The sequence below is a fragment of the Ooceraea biroi genome, chromosome 10 (assembly GCF_003672135.1).
Source record: "Ooceraea biroi isolate clonal line C1 chromosome 10, Obir_v5.4, whole genome shotgun sequence".
In the NCBI taxonomy this organism is placed as follows: domain Eukaryota; kingdom Metazoa; phylum Arthropoda; class Insecta; order Hymenoptera; family Formicidae; genus Ooceraea; species Ooceraea biroi.
The window spans coordinates 5,535,830-5,556,310 of record NC_039515.1 but is presented as its reverse complement, the minus strand read 5'-3'; the positions used below and the strand labels follow the sequence as shown (position 1 = coordinate 5,556,310).

General features: G+C 36.1%; 2 protein-coding genes and 1 long non-coding RNA gene across 3 annotated transcripts in view; 1 reads left to right on the top strand and 2 right to left on the bottom strand.

Moving 5' to 3' along the window:
* The window catches only part of LOC105282694 (glutamine synthetase 2 cytoplasmic), a 32,932-nt gene extending 28,305 nt beyond the window's left edge, over positions 1-4,627 (bottom strand). The window contains exon 1 of the mRNA XM_011344897.3: positions 4,487-4,627. The gene's annotated coding sequence lies outside the window, so the exon portion shown is untranslated. The remainder of the gene's footprint in view (positions 1-4,486) is intronic.
* A 1,400-nt stretch (positions 4,628-6,027) lies between these two features.
* LOC113562832 lies at positions 6,028-10,561 on the top strand. The gene is made up of 2 exons (XR_003407192.1): positions 6,028-6,171; positions 7,766-10,561. It is a non-coding gene; the product is annotated as an uncharacterized LOC113562832 (long non-coding RNA).
* A 6,053-nt stretch (positions 10,562-16,614) lies between these two features.
* On the bottom strand, positions 16,615-19,305 carry LOC105277256 (putative peptidyl-prolyl cis-trans isomerase dodo). The gene is made up of 3 exons (XM_011335500.3): positions 19,149-19,305; positions 18,532-18,744; positions 16,615-18,425 (listed from the first exon to the last, which is right to left on the bottom strand). The coding sequence occupies exons 1-3, from the start codon at positions 19,201-19,203 to the stop codon at positions 18,205-18,207; spliced, it is 489 nt and encodes a 162-aa protein (XP_011333802.1). The 5' UTR covers positions 19,204-19,305; the 3' UTR covers positions 16,615-18,204.
* Between the last annotated feature and the right edge of the window lie 1,176 nt (positions 19,306-20,481).

Sequence of the window (20,481 nt, the reverse complement as noted above, 5' to 3'; positions counted from 1 at the left end):
GGCTGAAGTGCTTCGCTACCACTCGAATTCGTGGCTATCGGAAAGCTCGGGAAGCTTTTCGCCCGAGCTGCAGCGATTTTGGCATTTGTCCAGATCAAATTAGCGTTCGGACATCAGCCGATCCTGCAGACGCTGGCTCGCGTTCGTCCAAACTCGCGTGGATCAAATCAAACGATGGAGAACGATCGTCTGAATCGCAGCGAGTTTCTTCTCGCGTGATCCTAAAGATCCGGAATTTCCAAATCATTCGTTCGTTTGAGGCCTTGAAGACTTTGTTAGATTTTTGTTACGGATACGTGTCTACAATTCTTGCTTCTTCGGTTCCTTTTTAGATTCTGTTTATTTGATGACACTGCTCTAGGAGCTTGCATTCTCCAAGCGTTCTTTATCTTTTAGTTCCTCGAGTTCTGAGACTCCGAAGCCTTTAAATTTAGTATCCTACTGAATTTCTAAATTTTCTCGAATTTATTGATGTCAGAGTCCAAGATTCTTTCAAGCTCGTTCAATCTTGGATCGTCTAAGATTCACTCATATTCTCGGCCTCGGAAGGACGAACGAAATCTTTCTCCAAAAGTCTTCTCACACGAATGTCATAAAAGTCCTGTGGCTTATCTGGGAATGGCGTTTTATCGATAAATTTATGCCAATGTTTCGTGTAACGCCGCGCTCTAGAACACATCGGCACGACCCTCGGCGCTACCTTGACCCATACTGTACAGTTCAGTGTGTCACGTGCACGAAATGGATCGAAACCGAGTTCAGTATTCTCCTCTCGGCGAGAGCTTTCTTCAACTCTCAACGAGTTTACGTTCTTCAGCCTCTGTCACAAATCGCGAAAAGTTACGAAAGTCATCTTCCTTATATCTCCGAGGATCTTTTTCACTCCTCCTGCGACTGATTGCAATACCTTTCTCCGGAAACAATTTTTTACAATTGTACTTTTTTTAGCCGCAAAGCGTAATTATGTGATTATCGCGCATGACAGGATCGACTTCAATGCTAAAATCCTTATATAAGATTGTGATTCATGTAAAGCACACATCACATCAGAGATTACAATCGTATAATTATACTGGACGTGACTCGACACAACAATTTCGAATTTGCTATGTCGTAATGTGCACGCATCTTATTACCTTATTATATAATTATAATAATAAACATTTATTATTATATTATATTTTATTTGTAGATTTTTATTTGAAGATATGAATATGCAGATTGCAATATCTATATCGTGCCTACAAATCGCAACAATGATGTATTATTTATGAACTTTAGTTATATAATATGTCATGCGAATCGGGTAATCGTCGTTACGTGATATATAATCGCGTTCAGTAAAGATGTTTACAACTTTTGCAACCGAGCATGAGAAACCAGTCCGACCTGTCCGTATACAGTAACGTCCACTCGTTATTCATCTAGTAACGCATTATTTTACGTGGTGACAAACAGTATCGTTTTCCATATCATTTGAGATAACATCAAGAACAACATATTTTCTGAAGTAAAGATCAGATGGATAAAAATCAACTAATTAGAACGTAACGAGTGCGATGGAACCCGTTACAAGGCAAGAAAGCAAATTACATATATTAGCTAGAGATATGCAAAGATAAGAAAAACAGTTGAACAACAAACAGAAACTTTTTAAGAAAACATTTAAAAAATAGGCATTATCGCTTCCTGATATCGTAAACGTTATCCACATTGTAAATTTACATTGCCTGCAAATTGCAGCGAACACGTGGACAGCATAATGACATCCCAGGCAGCACACATTGGTTTCAAAACCGTTTCGTAAACGTTTTGCCGTAACGTTTCATAACCATTTTATTGAAACGTTTATTTAGGAGAAAAATGTCCAACGAAAAAACGTTTCTTTTTCGGCAAAAAAACGTTTCAGAAACCATCAGAAAAATATTTATCATTCTATATATCAGTGCCTCAAAGATAGACAGAGTTAAGTCACATTTTTGTAAAAAACTACATTTTTATATTTTATGAATTACTCTCTAAATTTCGTGTAGTGGAATCTCACTCTTTTGAAATATCACTTCAAGTAATAGTGATCTCAAAAGTTTCAAAAGAAAAGAAGAAGAAAAGAGTACTGGATCGGTTTTCCGGATGGTTATTTATAAGGTGATAACACAAATGTTACTTGCGAGAACGTCACGTCTGGCCTGGCCATCTATCGGTCGCTTGGTGAATCAGAGGTGGGAATCACACACACTTGTGTTGATTTTTGTCTCTTGTTCCATAATCGAGTACATTGAAACGTATGATGTAAAAATAATGAATACTCGCAAAGTAAGTAGAAATTACTATTTTTTCTATATTAATTATATAATTTCAAATCAATTTAATAAAACACATTTTTCGTTTCTGTGGAAAGGTGAAAAATACGTTTTTAAAATTGAGGTCTAAAAACGGTTTCTATTTAAACCGTTTCTTAAATGGTACTTTATGTTTCTTAGATATTAGATACGTCTAAGAAACATATATTAGGCTAACATGTCCTGCCTGGGATGTATCGTATAATGACGGGCATCGAAAACCTTGTGAAAGAAGGACTTTTTCTACGGCAAATCTTCGATTCCATCACAAATTCATAATTACAGCAATAGACGCTTCTCGAGTCGCCGTTACCGTGTAGAATATGGTATACAATACGGTAATTACATATATTGGCGTTACGCGGCAAAAAATGGAACGATTTTCATTATTTATTTGAGTAGTGGGCAACACATTTGCAAGACGGAGCTGCAAACACCCACAGCTTAACTTAGCAACAGCATGTTCGATGCATAAAGCTTTCACGAGATTCGACATTTTTCTATTCTCGCGATGTGGGTCAGTGTCGGCAGCGGGTGGTGGTTCATTTACTTACGACACGTTACAAAAGATTGCCCTTGTACGGTGTGCCGCACACAAATGACAGGTTCGCTTATCACGGAAATTAGCATTGTGGCATTGCCGTCTATAAACCCCTTAATTCCGCGAAAATACGTATTGCTCATAAACGTAGAATGCTGCATGTCTATTTTAAACTTTACTTTCTTTTGTCTCAATGAGAAGTCATATCAAACTTGGTGCGTTATTATTAGAAATTTGATAAATTTAAAGAGAATTAATAAGGAGAATTAAAATTTTGTATAAAGTATTCAATGTTCGAAAATCAATTTCCAAATTTCGAGAAAAGAAATATTATATTTTTTATGTTACATATTTGCATTCTTTACCGTGTAAAGTCCGATTAATTTTGGAGATTACTGTAACAATAACGAACTGAAAATAAAATATTTTTCTGTGATCGTGGAAATAGTGGCAAGCATTAAAACAGCAACTTGTACTCGTAAGTATCTCACAGTATTCGTAATAACTCACGATACCGCTATACTCAAGGCAAAGCGATTATTTCGATAGCGATAACTCATTAGCGTCAATAGGAAATATACGGACGCATCGAACGTAATTAAATGCAGCCGTGACTCAAACACCTTGACTTTGACCACGTGAATAGCGAGAGCTCTCATTCGTTACGGTAATGCACCTCGTTGAGCCGCAAGTTTACGCGATAACCGCGATAACGAGCATGCGTTTTTTCTGCGCAAGTATTGTACTGTTAATGAGTTAATCCTTTGTCAGTACGTAATGGGCATGTTTAGATCTTTCTGTAATTGAGATTTACTTTACTAAAAACAATAAAAAAACGAATAGCTGTAATAAATAAACTAAAGAAAGAAGTATCTTAACACTGCCTACCGACAATTTATACATACTTATTTCTACCGAACATTAACAATATATGTAGGGAACAAAAAAGAATGCGATTGCTGTCAGATTCTGAAGACGAGAGTGAAGAAAGCGAAGAAAACCAGCACATTGAATTTCTGTCGAATGCGGCATTTTTAATCAAAAATTTAAAAACGGTCATTTGACCGTTGCGTTGGTAGATTTAGTGTTAAATTATGTTGAAAATTGTGTCGTCTATTGCGTCTAAAACGGAACGAATTAATTGACACAATTGTCACGAATCCGCTTGATGAATCAGTATGCAGAATTAAATGTAAGATAGCAGTAAGGAAATCTGTGTAATTTCCTAAGATATAATTACGTAAAGTGTGTTTGTAAAACGGACATTCGCGCTGCGCGTTCGCGGTCGCTACTTGAAAAATATGTTTCGATTATCCTGACTTTATTACGGTGACTGTTTTTTAAAAGAGTGTAACCCGTGATACGTACTGCAATTGCTCACTCGACCACAAACCACAATCATATCGCCATTTCTAGAACCACTGATGGGCCGTTTTAAAAAATCGCAGATTTTTACGAATTTTGCAACCATCCACATATTTTGCACGTTGTCAGATCTTTTTAAAACATCCTATTACTCATTCATAAAATCGCTTTTAATCGTTAGCCTATAAGTTTTGCACAAAAGAATGCTGAAAAACCACCAGTTGCATCTAGAGGGACTCACCTTCAATTGGTCCACCGAGATGAAGGGCTGCTCAAGTGCTTTGTTGATTTATCCTAGGACGTTACCGGTCGGCTACTGCCTGATAACGCGATCTGTACTGATACTGCCGCCACGGCTAGCTCGCGATACTTATGTAGGGGAGCGTTTCAGCGCAAGCGTCGCTCACCCCGCGTGCTAGTCCGCTTCCACCTCTCCGTGATGGGCATAATTATCCGGTACAATCGTCCATCGCAGATCGTTACATGTCGGAAATTCTCCTCGCGGTGCTAGCAAATCATGCAAATTGGACACGCGGGATCTGGGGGAGGGATCCTCGCGAAACGTGTCCTGTAAAATGAAATACTCGTAAAATCATAGATCCGGCTATCAAAAATCAGAGTTCGAACTTTGATCATTCATTATATTGACCTATTGTCAATGGATGACCAAAGTTACTGTTTCTTACAAATTTTTGGAAATGAATTGCCCGGCGAGATGCAGCCGGTGGCTTTTCAGTTACTTTTACTGTAGAAAATTGACAGCCTCGAATTCGAATAATTATATAAACAAATAACTTGATAATTACCGCTTTTTGAAAGCAATTTGACACGATGTAACATCAAAGATGTTTATTTCAGGAAAGAGTATCTGAGTATGTATGATGTGTGAAATGTCTGCAAATGATTCATTGAACATCTAAGCTGAACATCCGTGTGATCGTTACCGCAAAATCTAGCTTTTTATCCTTCAAGGTGAACCGGGACCTCATATATCAATATGAGGGGAGCTCGCTCATCACGATTGTTCGAGGAAAATTCCGTACAGGAAAAGAACCGCATATTTTAGGTGCAAACAAAGAAAAGCACATTCTTGCGTTGCACGCGCGCTTCTTTTTTTGCATGTATTCGATAATGCTGAGATACGAAACTGTCTCCAATTCATTAGAAATGTCTTTGACCAACAAAATGCGCTATAAAATGAGGACACTTTGTGTAACGATGTCATAATATGAATCATGAAACATAAAAAAAACATGAAGAATGACAGGGAAGGGAAGTTAATTTACTGGACCGGATTCATTTGCAGAATCATTGCGTGCTACGAATTTCCACAGGTTCGGATGTCGTGACCAATTTGTGAACAGCCGTTCGTGGCATGGTCGTGCGGACGAAAAATTGGAGGTTGCGCAACCGCTGATCGCTAAATAGCCCCGTCAGGGTCGCGCGGTGATACGCATCCTAACGCGGAGATGCACGCGCGCGAGTAATGCGAGCGCAGTTTCCGCTGTACTCATGTCGGGATGGCGTGCCTCTGGAAACTTTTACGTCGCAAGCTGCGGAGCAAGTTCAACCAGATACGGCACCATAACTATCTTCACCCTCCTCACGTAGCCGTTCCGAAAATTGAAACTCTTATGTAGTTTCGTGCGCAGAATACAAAAAGAGATTTGAAAGAGATATTTAAACGATAGAGACATTTTAAGAGATATTGAGAAAGGTACCTTCTATAATTGAGAGAACAGTCGAGAGCAGTCACAGAATATAAAAAGATATAAAGAGATATTTAAACGATAGAGACATTTTAAGAGATATTTAGAAAGGTACTTTCTATAATTGAGAGAATAGTCGAGAGTCGTTACAGAATATGAAAATAGATTTAAAAGAGATATTCAAACGATAGAGATATTTTAAGAGATATTTAGAAAGGTACCTTCTATAATTGAGAGAGTAGTCGAGAGTCGTCACAGAATATGAAAATAGATTTAAAAGAGATATTCAAACGATAGAGATATTTACAGAGATATTCAGAAAGGTACCTTCTATAATTGAGAGAACAGTCGAGAGCAGTCACAGAATATAAAAAGAAATCTAAAGGAGATATTTAAACGATAGAGACATTTTAAGAGATATTTAGAAAGGTACTTTCTATAATTGAGAGAGTAGTCGAGAGTCGTCACAGAATATGAAAATAGATTTAAAAGAGATATTCAAACGATAGAGATATTTACAGAGATATTCAGAAAGGTACCTTCTATAATTGAGAGAACAGTCGAGAGCAGTCACAGAATATAAAAAGAAATCTAAAGGAGATATTTAAACGATAGAGACATTTTAAGAGATATTTAGAAAGGTACCTTCTATAATTGAGAGAGTAGTCGAGAGTCGTCACAGAATATGAAAATAGATTTAAAAGAGATATTCAAACGATAGAGATATTTTAAGAGATATTTAGAAAGGTACCTTCTATAATTGAGAGAACAGTCGAGAGCAGTCACAGAATATAAAAAGAAATCTAAAGGAGATATTTAAACGATAGAGACATTTTAAGAGATATTTAGAAAGGTACCTTCTATAATTGAGAGAGTAGTCGAGAGTCGTCACAGAATATGAAAATAATTTAAAAGAGATATTCAAACGATAGAGATATTTTAAGAGATATTTAGAAAGGTACCTTCTATAATTGAGAGAGCAGTCGAGAGCAGTCACAGAATATAAAAAGAAATCTAAAGGAGATATTTAAACGATAGAGACATTTTAAGAGATATTTAGAAAGGTACCTTCTATAATTGAGAGAGTAGTCGAGAGCAGTCACAGAATATAAAAAGAAATCTAAAGGAGATATTTAAACGATAGAGACACTTAAGAGATATTTAGAAAGGTACTTCTATAATTGAGAGAGTAGTCGAGAGTCGTCACAGAATATGAAAATAGATTTAAAAGAGATATTCAAACGATAGAGATATTTTAAGAGATATTAGAAAGGTACCTTCTATAATTGAGAGAGTAGTCGAGAGTCGTCACAGAATATGAAAATAGATTTAAAAGAGATATTCAAACGATAGAGATATTTTAAGAGATATTTAGAAAGGTACCTTCTATAATTGAGAGAGCAGTCGAGAGCAGTCACAGAATATAAAAAGAAATCTAAAGGAGATATTTAAACGATAGAGACATTTTAAGAGATATTTAGAAAGGTACCTTCTATAATTGAGAGAGTAGTCGAGAGTCGTCACAGAATATGAAAATAGATTTAAAAGAGATATTCAAACGATAGAGATATTTTAAGAGATATTTAGAAAGGTACCTTCTATAATTGAGAGAACAGTCGAGAGCAATCACAGAATATAAAAAGAAATCTAAAGGAGATATTTAAACGATAGAGACATTTTAAGAGATATTTAGAAAGGTACCTTCTATAATTGAGAGAGTAGTCGAGAGTCGTCACAGAATATGAAAAAGATTAAAGATATTAAAGATAGAGAGAGATAGAGATACAGAATATACAGAGATATTCAGAAAGGTACCTTCTATAATTGAGAGAACAGTCGAGAGCAGTCACAGAATATAAAAAGAAATCTAAAGGAGATATTTAAACGATAGAGACATTTTAAGAGATATTTAGAAAGGTACCTTCTATAATTGAGAGAGTAGTCGAGAGTCGTCACAGAATATGAAAATAGATTTAAAAGAGATATTCAAACGATAGAGATATTTTAAGAGATATTTAGAAAGGTACCTTCTATAATTGAGAGAGCAGTCGAGAGCAGTCACAGAATATAAAAAGAAATCTAAAGGAGATATTTAAACGATAGAGACATTTTAAGAGATATTTAGAAAGGTACCTTCTATAATTGAGAGAGTAGTCGAGAGTCGTCACAGAATATGAAAATAAATTTAAAAGAGATATTCAAACGATAGAGATATTTTAAGAGATATTTAGAAAGGTACCTTCTATAATTGAGAGAACAGTCGAGAGCAATCACAGAATATAAAAAGAAATCTAAAGGAGATATTTAAACGATAGAGACATTTTAAGAGATATTTAGAAAGGTACCTTCTATAATTGAGAGAGTAGTCGAGAGTCGTCACAGAATATGAAAATAGATTTAAAAGAGATATTCAAACGATAGAGATATTTACAGAGATATTCAGAAAGGTACCTTCTATAATTGAGAGAACAGTCGAGAGCAGTCACAGAATATAAAAAGAAATCTAAAGGAGATATTTAAACGATAGAGACATTTTAAGAGATATTTAGAAAGGTACCTTCTATAATTGAGAGAGTAGTCGAGAGTCGTCACAGAATATGAAAATAAATTTAAAAGAGATATTCAAACGATAGAGATATTTTAAGAGATATTTAGAAAGGTACCTTCTATAATTGAGAGAACAGTCGAGAGCAGTCACAGAATATAAAAAGAAATCTAAAGGAGATATTTAAACGATAGAGACATTTTAAGAGATATTTAGAAAGGTACCTTCTATAATTGAGAGAGTAGTCGAGAGTCGTCACAGAATATGAAAATAAATTTAAAAGAGATATTCAAACGATAGAGATATTTTAAGAGATATTTAGAAAGGTACCTTCTATAATTGAGAGAGCAGTCGAGAGCAGTCACAGAATATAAAAAGAAATCTAAAGGAGATATTTAAACGATAGAGACATTTTAAGAGATATTTAGAAAGGTACCTTCTATAATTGAGAGAGTAGTCGAGAGCAGTCACAGAATATAAAAAGAAATCTAAAGGAGATATTTAAACGATAGAGACACTTTAAGAGATATTTAGAAAGGTACCTTCTATAATTGAGAGAGTAGTCGAGAGTCGTCACAGAATATGAAAATAGATTTAAAAGAGATATTCAAACGATAGAGATATTTTAAGAGATATTCAGAAAGGTACCTTCTATAATTGAGAGAGTAGTCGAGAGTCGTCACAGAATATGAAAATAGATTTAAAAGAGATATTCAAACGATAGAGATATTTTAAGAGATATTTAGAAAGGTACCTTCTATAATTGAGAGAGCAGTCGAGAGCAGTCACAGAATATAAAAAGAAATCTAAAGGAGATATTTAAACGATAGAGACATTTTAAGAGATATTTAGAAAGGTACCTTCTATAATTGAGAGAGTAGTCGAGAGTCGTCACAGAATATGAAAATAGATTTAAAAGAGATATTCAAACGATAGAGATATTTTAAGAGATATTTAGAAAGGTACCTTCTATAATTGAGAGAGCAGTCGAGAGCAGTCACAGAATATAAAAAGAAATCTAAAGGAGATATTTAAACGATAGAGACATTTTAAGAGATATTTAGAAAGGTACCTTCTATAATTGAGAGAGTAGTCGAGAGTCGTCACAGAATATGAAAATAAATTTAAAAGAGATATTCAAACGATAGAGATATTTTAAGAGATATTTAGAAAGGTACCTTCTATAATTGAGAGAACAGTCGAGAGCAATCACAGAATATAAAAAGAAATCTAAAGGAGATATTTAAACGATAGAGACATTTTAAGAGATATTTAGAAAGGTACCTTCTATAATTGAGAGAGTAGTCGAGAGTCGTCACAGAATATGAAAATAGATTTAAAAGAGATATTCAAACGATAGAGATATTTACAGAGATATTCAGAAAGGTACCTTCTATAATTGAGAGAACAGTCGAGAGCAGTCACAGAATATAAAAAGAAATCTAAAGGAGATATTTAAACGATAGAGACATTTTAAGAGATATTTAGAAAGGTACCTTCTATAATTGAGAGAGTAGTCGAGAGTCGTCACAGAATATGAAAATAGATTTAAAAGAGATATTCAAACGATAGAGATATTTTAAGAGATATTTAGAAAGGTACCTTCTATAATTGAGAGAGCAGTCGAGAGCAGTCACAGAATATAAAAAGAAATCTAAAGGAGATATTTAAACGATAGAGACATTTTAAGAGATATTTAGAAAGGTACCTTCTATAATTGAGAGAGTAGTCGAGAGCAGTCACAGAATATAAAAAGAAATCTAAAGGAGATATTTAAACGATAGAGACAGTTTAAGAGATATTGAGAAAGGTACCTTCTATAATTGAGAGAGTAGTCGAGAGTCGTCACAGAATATGAAAATAGATTTAAAAGAGATATTCAAACGATAGAGATATTTACAGAGATATTCAGAAAGGTACCTTCTATAATTGAGAGAACAGTCGAGAGCAGTCACAGAATATAAAAAGAAATCTAAAGGAGATATTTAAACGATAGAGACATTTTAAGAGATATTTAGAAAGGTACCTTCTATAATTGAGAGAGCAGTCGAGAGCAGTCACAGAATATAAAAAGAAATCTAAAGGAGATATTTAAACGATAGAGACATTTTAAGAGATATTTAGAAAGGTACCTTCTATAATTGAGAGAGTAGTCGAGAGTCGTCACAGAATATGAAAATAAATTTAAAAGAGATATTCAAACGATAGAGATATTTTAAGAGATATTTAGAAAGGTACCTTCTATAATTGAGAGAGCAGTCGAGAGCAGTCACAGAATATAAAAAGAAATCTAAAGGAGATATTTAAACGATAGAGACATTTTAAGAGATATTTAGAAAGGTACCTTCTATAATTGAGAGAGTAGTCGAGAGCGTCACAGAATATAAAAAAATTAAAAGATATTAAACGATAGAGAATTTAAGAGATATTTAGAAAGGTACCTTCTATAATTGAGAGATGTCGAGAGCAGTCACAGAATATAAAAAGAAATCTAAAGGAGATATTTAAACGATAGAGACATTTTAAGAGATATTTAGAAAGGTACCTTCTATAATTGAGAGAGTAGTCGAGAGTCGTCACAGAATATGAAAATAGATTTAAAAGAGATATTCAAACGATAGAGATATTTACAGAGATATTCAGAAAGGTACCTTCTATAATTGAGAGAACAGTCGAGAGCAGTCACAGAATATAAAAAGAAATCTAAAGGAGATATTTAAACGATAGAGACATTTTAAGAGATATTTAGAAAGGTACCTTCTATAATTGAGAGAGTAGTCGAGAGTCGTCACAGAATATGAAAATAGATTTAAAAGAGATATTCAAACGATAGAGATATTTTAAGAGATATTTAGAAAGGTACCTTCTATAATTGAGAGAGCAGTCGCTCAAGTTGCGTTCGCCAGAAGAGTGCCGCAGGGAGTTATCTGGAGGTAGGCCTCGTCGGCCGTCGCCTGACGTGGCCCAACCTGTCTCTTTATTTTGATAAATGGACTCCTTTAAGGTCACAATTATCGGATTAATCGTTAATGGTCGCGCAGTAACGCTTCGCGCATTGATCATATCGCCCCATAGTCGGAGGAAATCCGCCATTCAGGGGCCCCTCAGCTGGGAACGCCGAGCGCGAAATTTGCGCCAAATTATTATATAATCGCGCATATCAACACATGCTCGAGCGACCTGGGGACTCGTTTGACGTAATACACGGTTGCGTTCGCGTCGTATTCGCAATTCCACTTAATCACGTATATTAATCATCATCTTCAGTCCCTTTAAGGGAATATACATAAAATATATGATAATCGCGCCCCACTCCCTCTCTCACGCGTGGACAAAAAAAGATTTAATTAAATCAGAGTTAGCAAGGCAAAGAGTAAGATTTCTTTTGTTGAATTCCTGAAGCAAATGGTTAAGGATTTTTTCTTTTGGCACGCCGATATTTTATTGAATAATGATAATGGTAGTATCGTAATAAAATAGCCATTTACAGTGACGAATATAATATGAATATCAGGATTATTATATTATATTCGTGCGCAAAATATACGCAAACTTATATTGCGTTTCCCGCTTCAAGTATGCAAGTATAATGTGGGCTTCATCGGCGCGATGACATGTAATCCAGTGTTATTACACATTGCGTAGGTGCGTACGCGGTGGAATCACTCGAGTAATCAGCGTACCGCGCATTACTCTTGATCAAGATAACACGACCACTTCAATCCTTTCGCGCTTAATGCCAGCCATTTTATAAAGAGGTCGCGGATTAATATACCTATACGTATATAACATTTGGATGAAAAGTGATGGAAAAATTATTGCAAATGCTGCATTTGTTAATCTCGAGAAACTTAAGAAATAATATAAGTGTATGTATATGAAGGACCTCCAAATTTGTCGCATCTTTTCAAACCTAACCAACACCAAAAATATCAAAGAGAAAAATAATGGATATACCCATACAGCACAGAAGCTTGCACCAACATTGCAGCAACGTTGCAAATTGCAATGCAACAGTACAAAGACATTGCAGAGATATATATCCGCAAAATGCCAGCACACTTGTAGCAACATGACATTAATATTTCGGAAACATTGCACAATCAAAATTTGTAATTAATTACTATTAATTATAATTCATTTTATTAAAACATTGGAGTCTTCCTATCCTAACGAGATTCGTCCAAATCTATTCGACCGATGATATATGATGACCAGAGTCTGAACTCGGTAATATGCGTATGCGGTGTTTGTCTCTTTCGACTATCTAAAGAACATGGTGGTTGTACGACGCGAGCATCATTCTAAAAGAAAGTAGTTACGTAAAAGAAAAAGGTAAGTACTTTTTTATAATATTATGTCTCATTATAGCACTTGTGTGCTGTTAAAATCTTGTATCTATTAATTAATTATAATAGAGAATCACTCTATTGCCTATCTCACGGTTTATATCACTATAACCTCAAAATTATGGAAATTCATTAGAAACCTGCATATTAATAGTTGTAATATTTTTAATAACTTTTTCTGTTATAGAAGCTGTTCGTGAAATACACAATCATGCCACTGATGCAGAAATTACTGAATGCATTTCCAAGTGGCTTGCTCAAGCTCCGGTTAGGATTGAGAGATCAAAGTATGTCATTTTACATATAATTCTATACATACTTGCAGTATGTATATTTTTATGTAATTTTATGCTAATATATGAATTTTAATTCCTATTTTATTTTTACAGGCAACATACAAACAAAAACGAAGAAGATTCAATTATTTAATTAAAGGAAAAATATTTTAACATAATTAAAGGAAAAATAATATCTCAAGAAGAGGATTTTTAAGTTTTTTTTTATAAAGAAGTTACTTTTTTATAACAAAAATAGAGAAAATGTTTATTTCATTTTTTATTACTATTGTTATATTACATATAATTGTCTATTTATGTTAATAAATAAAAATATTGAAGTTATATAAATAAAAATATTTAAATTAAATAATGAATAATTATAATTATTGCAAATTCATTACATTGCAATATTATTATGACGTTTCGTTGCAATGTTCCGAAAAACGAACATTTTCACATTCCTGCAATCCCATAGCAATGCTGCAGAAACATTTCGCAGTGAATGTGCAATGTTGCTACGTTGCGGTGGAAGATTCCTGCAACATATATGCAATCTTTTCGTGCTGTATGGGTATTGAGAGAACGCATGCAATCAATATTTAATCACATAAATAAAACACGTAAATTAAGTCATAGCAACGTGATAAACAGATTTCCTTACTCATGCACCCTCGTGCTGCACGCTGCACTCGTTCCACCGTGGTCATTTGAATTTCGCTGTTGCCGCTCCGGCTGAGCCTGGATCACTGATATAAATATCGAGAAAAAACGTGACTTATTGCAGGAGGCACATAATTAACCCGTCACACCTCGATCGCGTGATACTTCGCTCGACACTCCCGACGTATTTTCGCGTCCCGATCACACTGTTCACGAGTGAAAAACGTGAAAAACACAGAACGGTTACGCGACGCGCGAGCTGCGGCACGAAACCAACATGGCGGTCGCGCCCGCGTTGCGCGGTATATCGCCAACGTTCATTTGGTACGCGTAGTTTACTTTTAATCATAGACATAGTAAGAAATAGACCGAACTATTGCAATGAATATCAAATAGAAAAGGATGAAAAGCAGATGTAATATAGCTTTCTCTGTCTAATAAAAAAAGATAATAGAAAGGAAGCGCATGCAACTTCACATCAATTCGCGCTTGGCGCGGCGCGGCGACGAATATCGAACATCGATGAATGAAAATGACTAATTATCTGTTTGGCTTGGACAAAGCAGTTAATTGTCTCGTTTGATATACAACATAGTTAATCAACAATCGCTACAAAATTCATGATATTTGAGTACCATGCTTGATAACGAGCTTCGTAAACTTCGCTATTTTTCCGAACGCCAATTCATGCTACACACTCGAGTTGGACAAGCGCGTTTCGTCACGAGTCCGCAAAACACTCAATATGCGATATGCGATATGCGATGATCGCGCGCTGGAGTCTGTTTGGCATATCAGATGTACATTTACATACGATACCCACTTTTTACAGGTGGAAAACGCGAAAAATGCGGAACGGCTACACGTGCCGAACATTTGTAAATTGCAATTGTAAATTCGATACGTTGCCAACATTTGTATGAATAATTATAAATTCGATACGTTGCTCGGCGTTGCTAACATTTGCGCGAATAATTATAGTGTGTGACAAGAGAAGCAACTTTGCTTAGAATCGAGCCAATGGCGTTAGAATGACGCAATTATCCTTAACTGCCACTTTGAATATTAATCGATAAGCTCTTGGAATATCAATGAAAATAATTTACTACGCCTCATTATACATCTAATTGCTCTAATTAATATACGACGTGATTATCTGAGAAACAAATAGAAAAAATAAAAGAGATTTCTGGATGACGCTTTTAATTGATTCTACTTACGTTTCAGCAGTCGAGCTGAAAGAGTTTAAGGGCGGAAACGTATAACGCGCGCACTTTGCTTTTCAATGTTATTTAATACGTGTTTCGAGTTCATCGATAGAGGCAAATTGACGAATACACACTGATTAACAAAATAACGCATCTTCGAATAATATCATTTGGAAATTGCTTCTTCGTTTCTAAACTCGAATCTTCGTCATTAAGGGGGGAGCCTGCTTTAGAACGCTGAAAATAAGGTATATTTTACGAATTGTTTTTGGAGAAACTATACAGCGGATCATTATAAAACTTTGATGCATTTATTAGTACATGTTTAAAGATAAAAAAAATTATTTTTTTATTTGAATATATCGCTTGTAGAGGTCGTCCTGGAGAAATCTTAGTGCAGCCGCGTCGCCGGCGTTGCAAATTGGTGAGCATTCTCCTGCCTCCAAATTTCGTCTAAACTGAAAAATTGAAATATCTTCTCGTTATTTATGAATTCCCATCGTCGATGAACCAAAGAGAGAAGAAACAAGTTGAAAAGTGCCAAAATGGTGGAGCTTGGAACACAAAAGTACGATTTTTAGGCAAAGTTTTTGAACTTTTTCATGCAAAAATAATTGTTTAACTTAATGTTTTTATGAATATTAAAGGTTCATCGACGATGGGAATTCATAAATAACGAGAAAATATTTCAATTTTTCAGTTTGGATGAAATTTGGAGGCAGGAGAATGCTCACCAATTTGCAATGCCGGCTGCACTAAGATGCCTCCAGGACGACCTCTACAGGCGATATATTCAAATCAAAAAATAATTTTTTTATCTTTAAACATGTACTAATAAATGCATCAAAGTTTTATAATGATCCGCTGTATAGTTTCTCCAAAAAAATTCGTAAAATTATACCTTATTTTCAACGTTCTAAAGCAGACTCCCCCCTTAAACTCAAAGAGTCCACAATCAGGAGAATACAAATTCAAATCATTAAGATAAACAATAGCGATTAATAATAATTAATGTATAACTACCTGCTAACTCGAAAGCTTACAAGTCTTTCAACCTTCCTATGACCTGATTGTGCCTGCTTCGAACGCGAACTGATCGTTTAATTAACGTCAACGGTAACATTTATTTCCTAACGACGAGTAAATGCGAACGATGGAATCGAGCATAATTAATAGTGATTTACGACTTGTTCGACGCAATTTGCTCCGCAATAACGTATCGCGAATTGCATATCCTTGATTCTTTCACATTTTAACATTGTAGCTGACATTTTTCGAAGACAATTCTTATACGCTAAAGGAACTAGAGCATTCTTCAAATTATGCTAAAATTTGAATTCTGCCTTCTGTATGTAATCGCATCCAAGCAATCATGTTCCGTTATTACACAGCATTTTAGGTATTTTCTGCCTTTTTCGTGTAAAAAATAAGATGATTAAACGAGATTCATAAAAATTTAGTCTATTGCAATTGCACGCTCCTATCTAGACGGGCCGCGATGATATATACGAGTATATACCGCCCCTTTTATAGGATTAAAACTTCAGTTTGATCAGAAATTGAAAGACATTATTCAAGCAATTTGAATTATGCAGAAATCTCACGAAAACAAGCTGCAGATATTTTCTTGCGATTTATATTCGTCCTATGTACAACTCAACGCTCTAATTATCCGTCCGTTTGAAAATCACTAGTAAAGAGGAAAAGGTGATAGAGATAAAATAGTTGGTTCAAGTCTAGCTACCGTGTAAAATTGCGAGCAATTTCAACGTTGCAATTGAAATCTCGAGTAAAAGTCGAACATATGTATACGTTACGCCCTTTACCACATACATTTACTTAAACATAAATCACCTCGTGGAACTTTAATGGTAAGTATAGTAAATTCACACATAATACATTAATTTATGACTTGTGTAACGTAGCTAAAACTGATTAGCTAAGACCATTTCAACTTACATTTCGTGCCAGTCTGACGTATTACGAATATTCTTTCATAACACAACATTGTACAAATTACGCACAAATTATCTATTTCCAAACGCAATCATCTCCAAACAATCTGTATTTTCTACAAAGTTTTTGTCCAGGAAACGTGTTTGTGGATGAAAGCATTCAATTTATTATTTAATTCGTTAGCCTCATGCTCACACAGATTCCTGATTTGAAAGAGCGGATCTTTTTATTTCACAGTATTTACCAGTGTTGCCGACGATACATTCGCGTGACGCTCCGATTGCGGACGCTCGAAATGTCTTCAAAAGTATGCAATTCATCCTGAATCGTACATATTTTTAGCCATCAATGATCTTCTCGTTAGATGTTGCATGTAGAGCTGCGATTCTCCAAATGCAATTCTCTAAAGGAAAATGCCTTGGAACCCTGGAATATCACATCATAAATATGAAAGGAATAAGAAGCTACTAAAAAGTAAGGTAGAAATCAGACTCATTATTTCAAAGTTCCAAGGTTTAACTATTGGAATCAAAGTATCGTTTGTCAATGCGTTTAAAACTTTCCATAAAAACTACGTTTAGCTTATAAGCTGCGATTTTTCTCAACGTAATGCGATAAATTTTACACGTCAATTCAAACAAATGTTAAATTCATCTTCGGCGCATAATTCAGCACAGATAAGTTAGAAATCATGACAAGATCTGATTTCGCTATAAATATGATAAGGAAAATTAGCCAATTAGTATTACAATCATAACACACACATCGTTCTGCTAAAAATATTCCGCTCAATGACAAGGTTATTGAGCAATAATGTTGCATAACCGACATTTCCATTTCCACACACGCATCGGATCGGAAGACACATTTAACATTATTATGCAACTGTTACGCCTTGCGGTAAGATAACGATATCTGGATCCATCGAGGAGCGTGTGGAAAATGTTAACGACGCCACGCGACTCGATTGCATCGTTAATTTCCTATTATCTTATCGCAAAGCATGGAGTTATGTCAACGCAAAAGCTAAAGATAGGTGCAAGCCTAAAGAAATGCCTTCAATTCAATTGTCAAACCGAAATCCTGTTCTAAAAATAAATGGATCGTGGCAACCAGCACAAAACATTCGTGGAACACCCAGTGTCCTGACTTTACAATCGGTAAGATTAAAGGACGAAGAGAGAAAAATGACAAGAGAGAGAGAGAGAGAGACTTCTCGCGAAGTTTCGGCAATTAGTTTCGAGTTGAGCTGCCTTATGCAGTCCGCTGAATGATGTGAATTCCACTATCCGTATGCACCGGCGAAGACAGTTCGCCAATCTTCAACGCAAATGCAGCTTGCTCGAAAGGCTTCTGCATTGCACCTCGGCCGAAGGGTCCGAGATCTCCGCCGCGTTTCGCCGAGCTGCAGTCGCTGTACTTGGAAGCGAGTTCGGCGAATGTTGCCTTGCCGGATGCGATTTGTTCTCTATAAGCTGTCGACAGGAGTATTGTATTGCATCAAAATGAACAGAGATATTATAGATTGCGAGCAATGAGTAAGCAACAATTATTGTAAAAATTGTGGCACTGTAGGCTTACATTTAACTAGGTCGAGAGCTTCTTCCTTTGACCTAGTGATATTCTCCTCTCGCCAGGACGAAGGTCGCCGCGAGCCCGAATGTTTGACGAGCAGATGCGAGCACTGTACCTCCTCCGGACCATCTGCCTTGCCATTGCCAGAAGGATCCGCAGGCTTGTCGGGCCTATCCCATTGACTTTCCTTAGTATATATATTTAAATAATAGTGTTGACCTGTAACAATTTCATCCATTTAATAAATCTGGATTCTTGCCTTCATTCTTTCATAACAAATATGAATCATCCGATATCTCTCGGCAGAATCTCAAGAAAATGCGGCAGACGGACTGTCCGTAGCGGCTCTCCCCGGCGCGAGTTCGCCAGTATCAACCGAGGAAGTCTCATCGGCCTGGCAAATACCACTGCATCCAGTGCGCGACGAAAGAACTCGGGCGAACTCTCTCGACTGCACCGACTTGATCGCATCGGCGGAATGTCGGAATCGGGAGAGATGCCGGCCGCACGCCGTACGCGTGATTCCGCGACAAGCACGGCGGTGAAACTGCGATTTCGCAAAAATTCCGGGATTTACGACGATCGTGCGCCGCCCGCCAGGAAAATCGCTGATCACGACGTACCGGTCGATCTGCTGAGGCGTTTCTCCCAACCCGCTGGTAGCTCTTCGTCCGCCATTGTCGTCGGAGTATTTTCGGTATTTTCCTGCTCCTCGGCTCACGTCAAACGCCGCTCGCCTCCATCGCGCTGATGCCGTGCCGCCTGCGCCGTCTGTGCGCCCGCAGGTTCGCCAACGTGACGTTCCGCGTTCACTAGCAACGTTAGTAACTTCTTGCGCGGGCAGCCAACGTCAACCGATCTTGCGATTATCAATTCGGTCAGATGCACGGTCTTATCAGAGAGAAGCCTGAGAGCGGTCACGCTCGCGTTTTAACTGTAACGCCTCAAACGTGGACATTGAAGTGATTGAAGTGATTCTGTCTTTATTGCTCACTGAATATTGAATAAAGATAGAATGACGCCGCGAGCGTTGGGAGCGTCAAGTGGAACGCATATGTCCACGTTTAAGGCGTTACAGTTAAGGTGATCCTGGAGTTGCTAGTGAACTATTTGTTCACTATAGCGATGGTAATTGCAGTTTCGAAAATTCTCTTTATTGCTTGTGTAGAATAAAAAATCCTTTTCCACAAATGAAGTATAGGTAGAAAGAAAGTCCGCTCTACAGGATTTTATATTCAAAATGGAAAAAAGTTAGAAAAGACAAATGCAAGTTTTTAACTTTTCCATTTTGAATATAAAGTCCTGTAGAGCGGACTTTCTTTCTATCTATACTTCATTTGTGGAACAGGATTTTTTATCCTGCACAAGCAATAAAGAGAATTTTCGAAGCTGCAATTACCATCGCTACAGTGAAAAAATAGTTCACTAGCAACTCCAGCTTCCCCTTAAGGCGATCCTGGAGTTACTAGTGAACTATTTGTTCACTATAGCGATGGTAATTGCAGTTTCGAAAATTCTCTTTATTGCTTGTGCAGAATAAAAAATCTTTTTCCACAAATGAAGTATAGGTAGAAAGAAAGTCCGCTCTACAGGATTTTATATTCAAAATGGAAAAAAGTTAGAAAAGACAAATGCAAGTTTTTAACTTTTCCATTTTGAATATAAAGTCCTGTAGAGCGGACTTTCTTTCTATCTATACTTCATTTGTGGAACAGGATTTTTTATCCTGCACAAGCAATAAAGATAATTTTCGAAGCTGCAATTACCATCGCTATAGTGAAAAAATAGTTCACTAGCAACTCCAGCTTCCCCTTAAGGCGATCCTGGAGTTACTAGTGAACTATTTGTTCACTATAGCGATGGTAATTGCAGTTTCGAAAATTCTCTTTATTGCTTGTGCAGAATAAAAAATCCTTTTCCACAAATGAAGTATAGATAGAAAGAAAGTCCGCTCTA

What these genes read in the sequence shown, in the direction of transcription:
- LOC105277256 (XM_011335500.3), bottom strand. Translation starts at nt 19,203, where the DNA reads ATGGCGGACGAAGAGCTACCAGCGGGTTGGGAGAAACGCCTCAGCAGA. An exon ending in ACGCCTCAGCAGATCGACCG is followed by an intron (nt 18,745 to 19,148) that starts GTACGTCGTGAT and finishes AAATTGTTACAG; the next exon opens with GTCAACACTATTATTTAAAT. An exon ending in AGCTCTCGACCTAGTTAAAT is followed by an intron (nt 18,426 to 18,531) that starts GTAAGCCTACAG and finishes TCCTGTCGACAG; the next exon opens with CTTATAGAGAACAAATCGCA.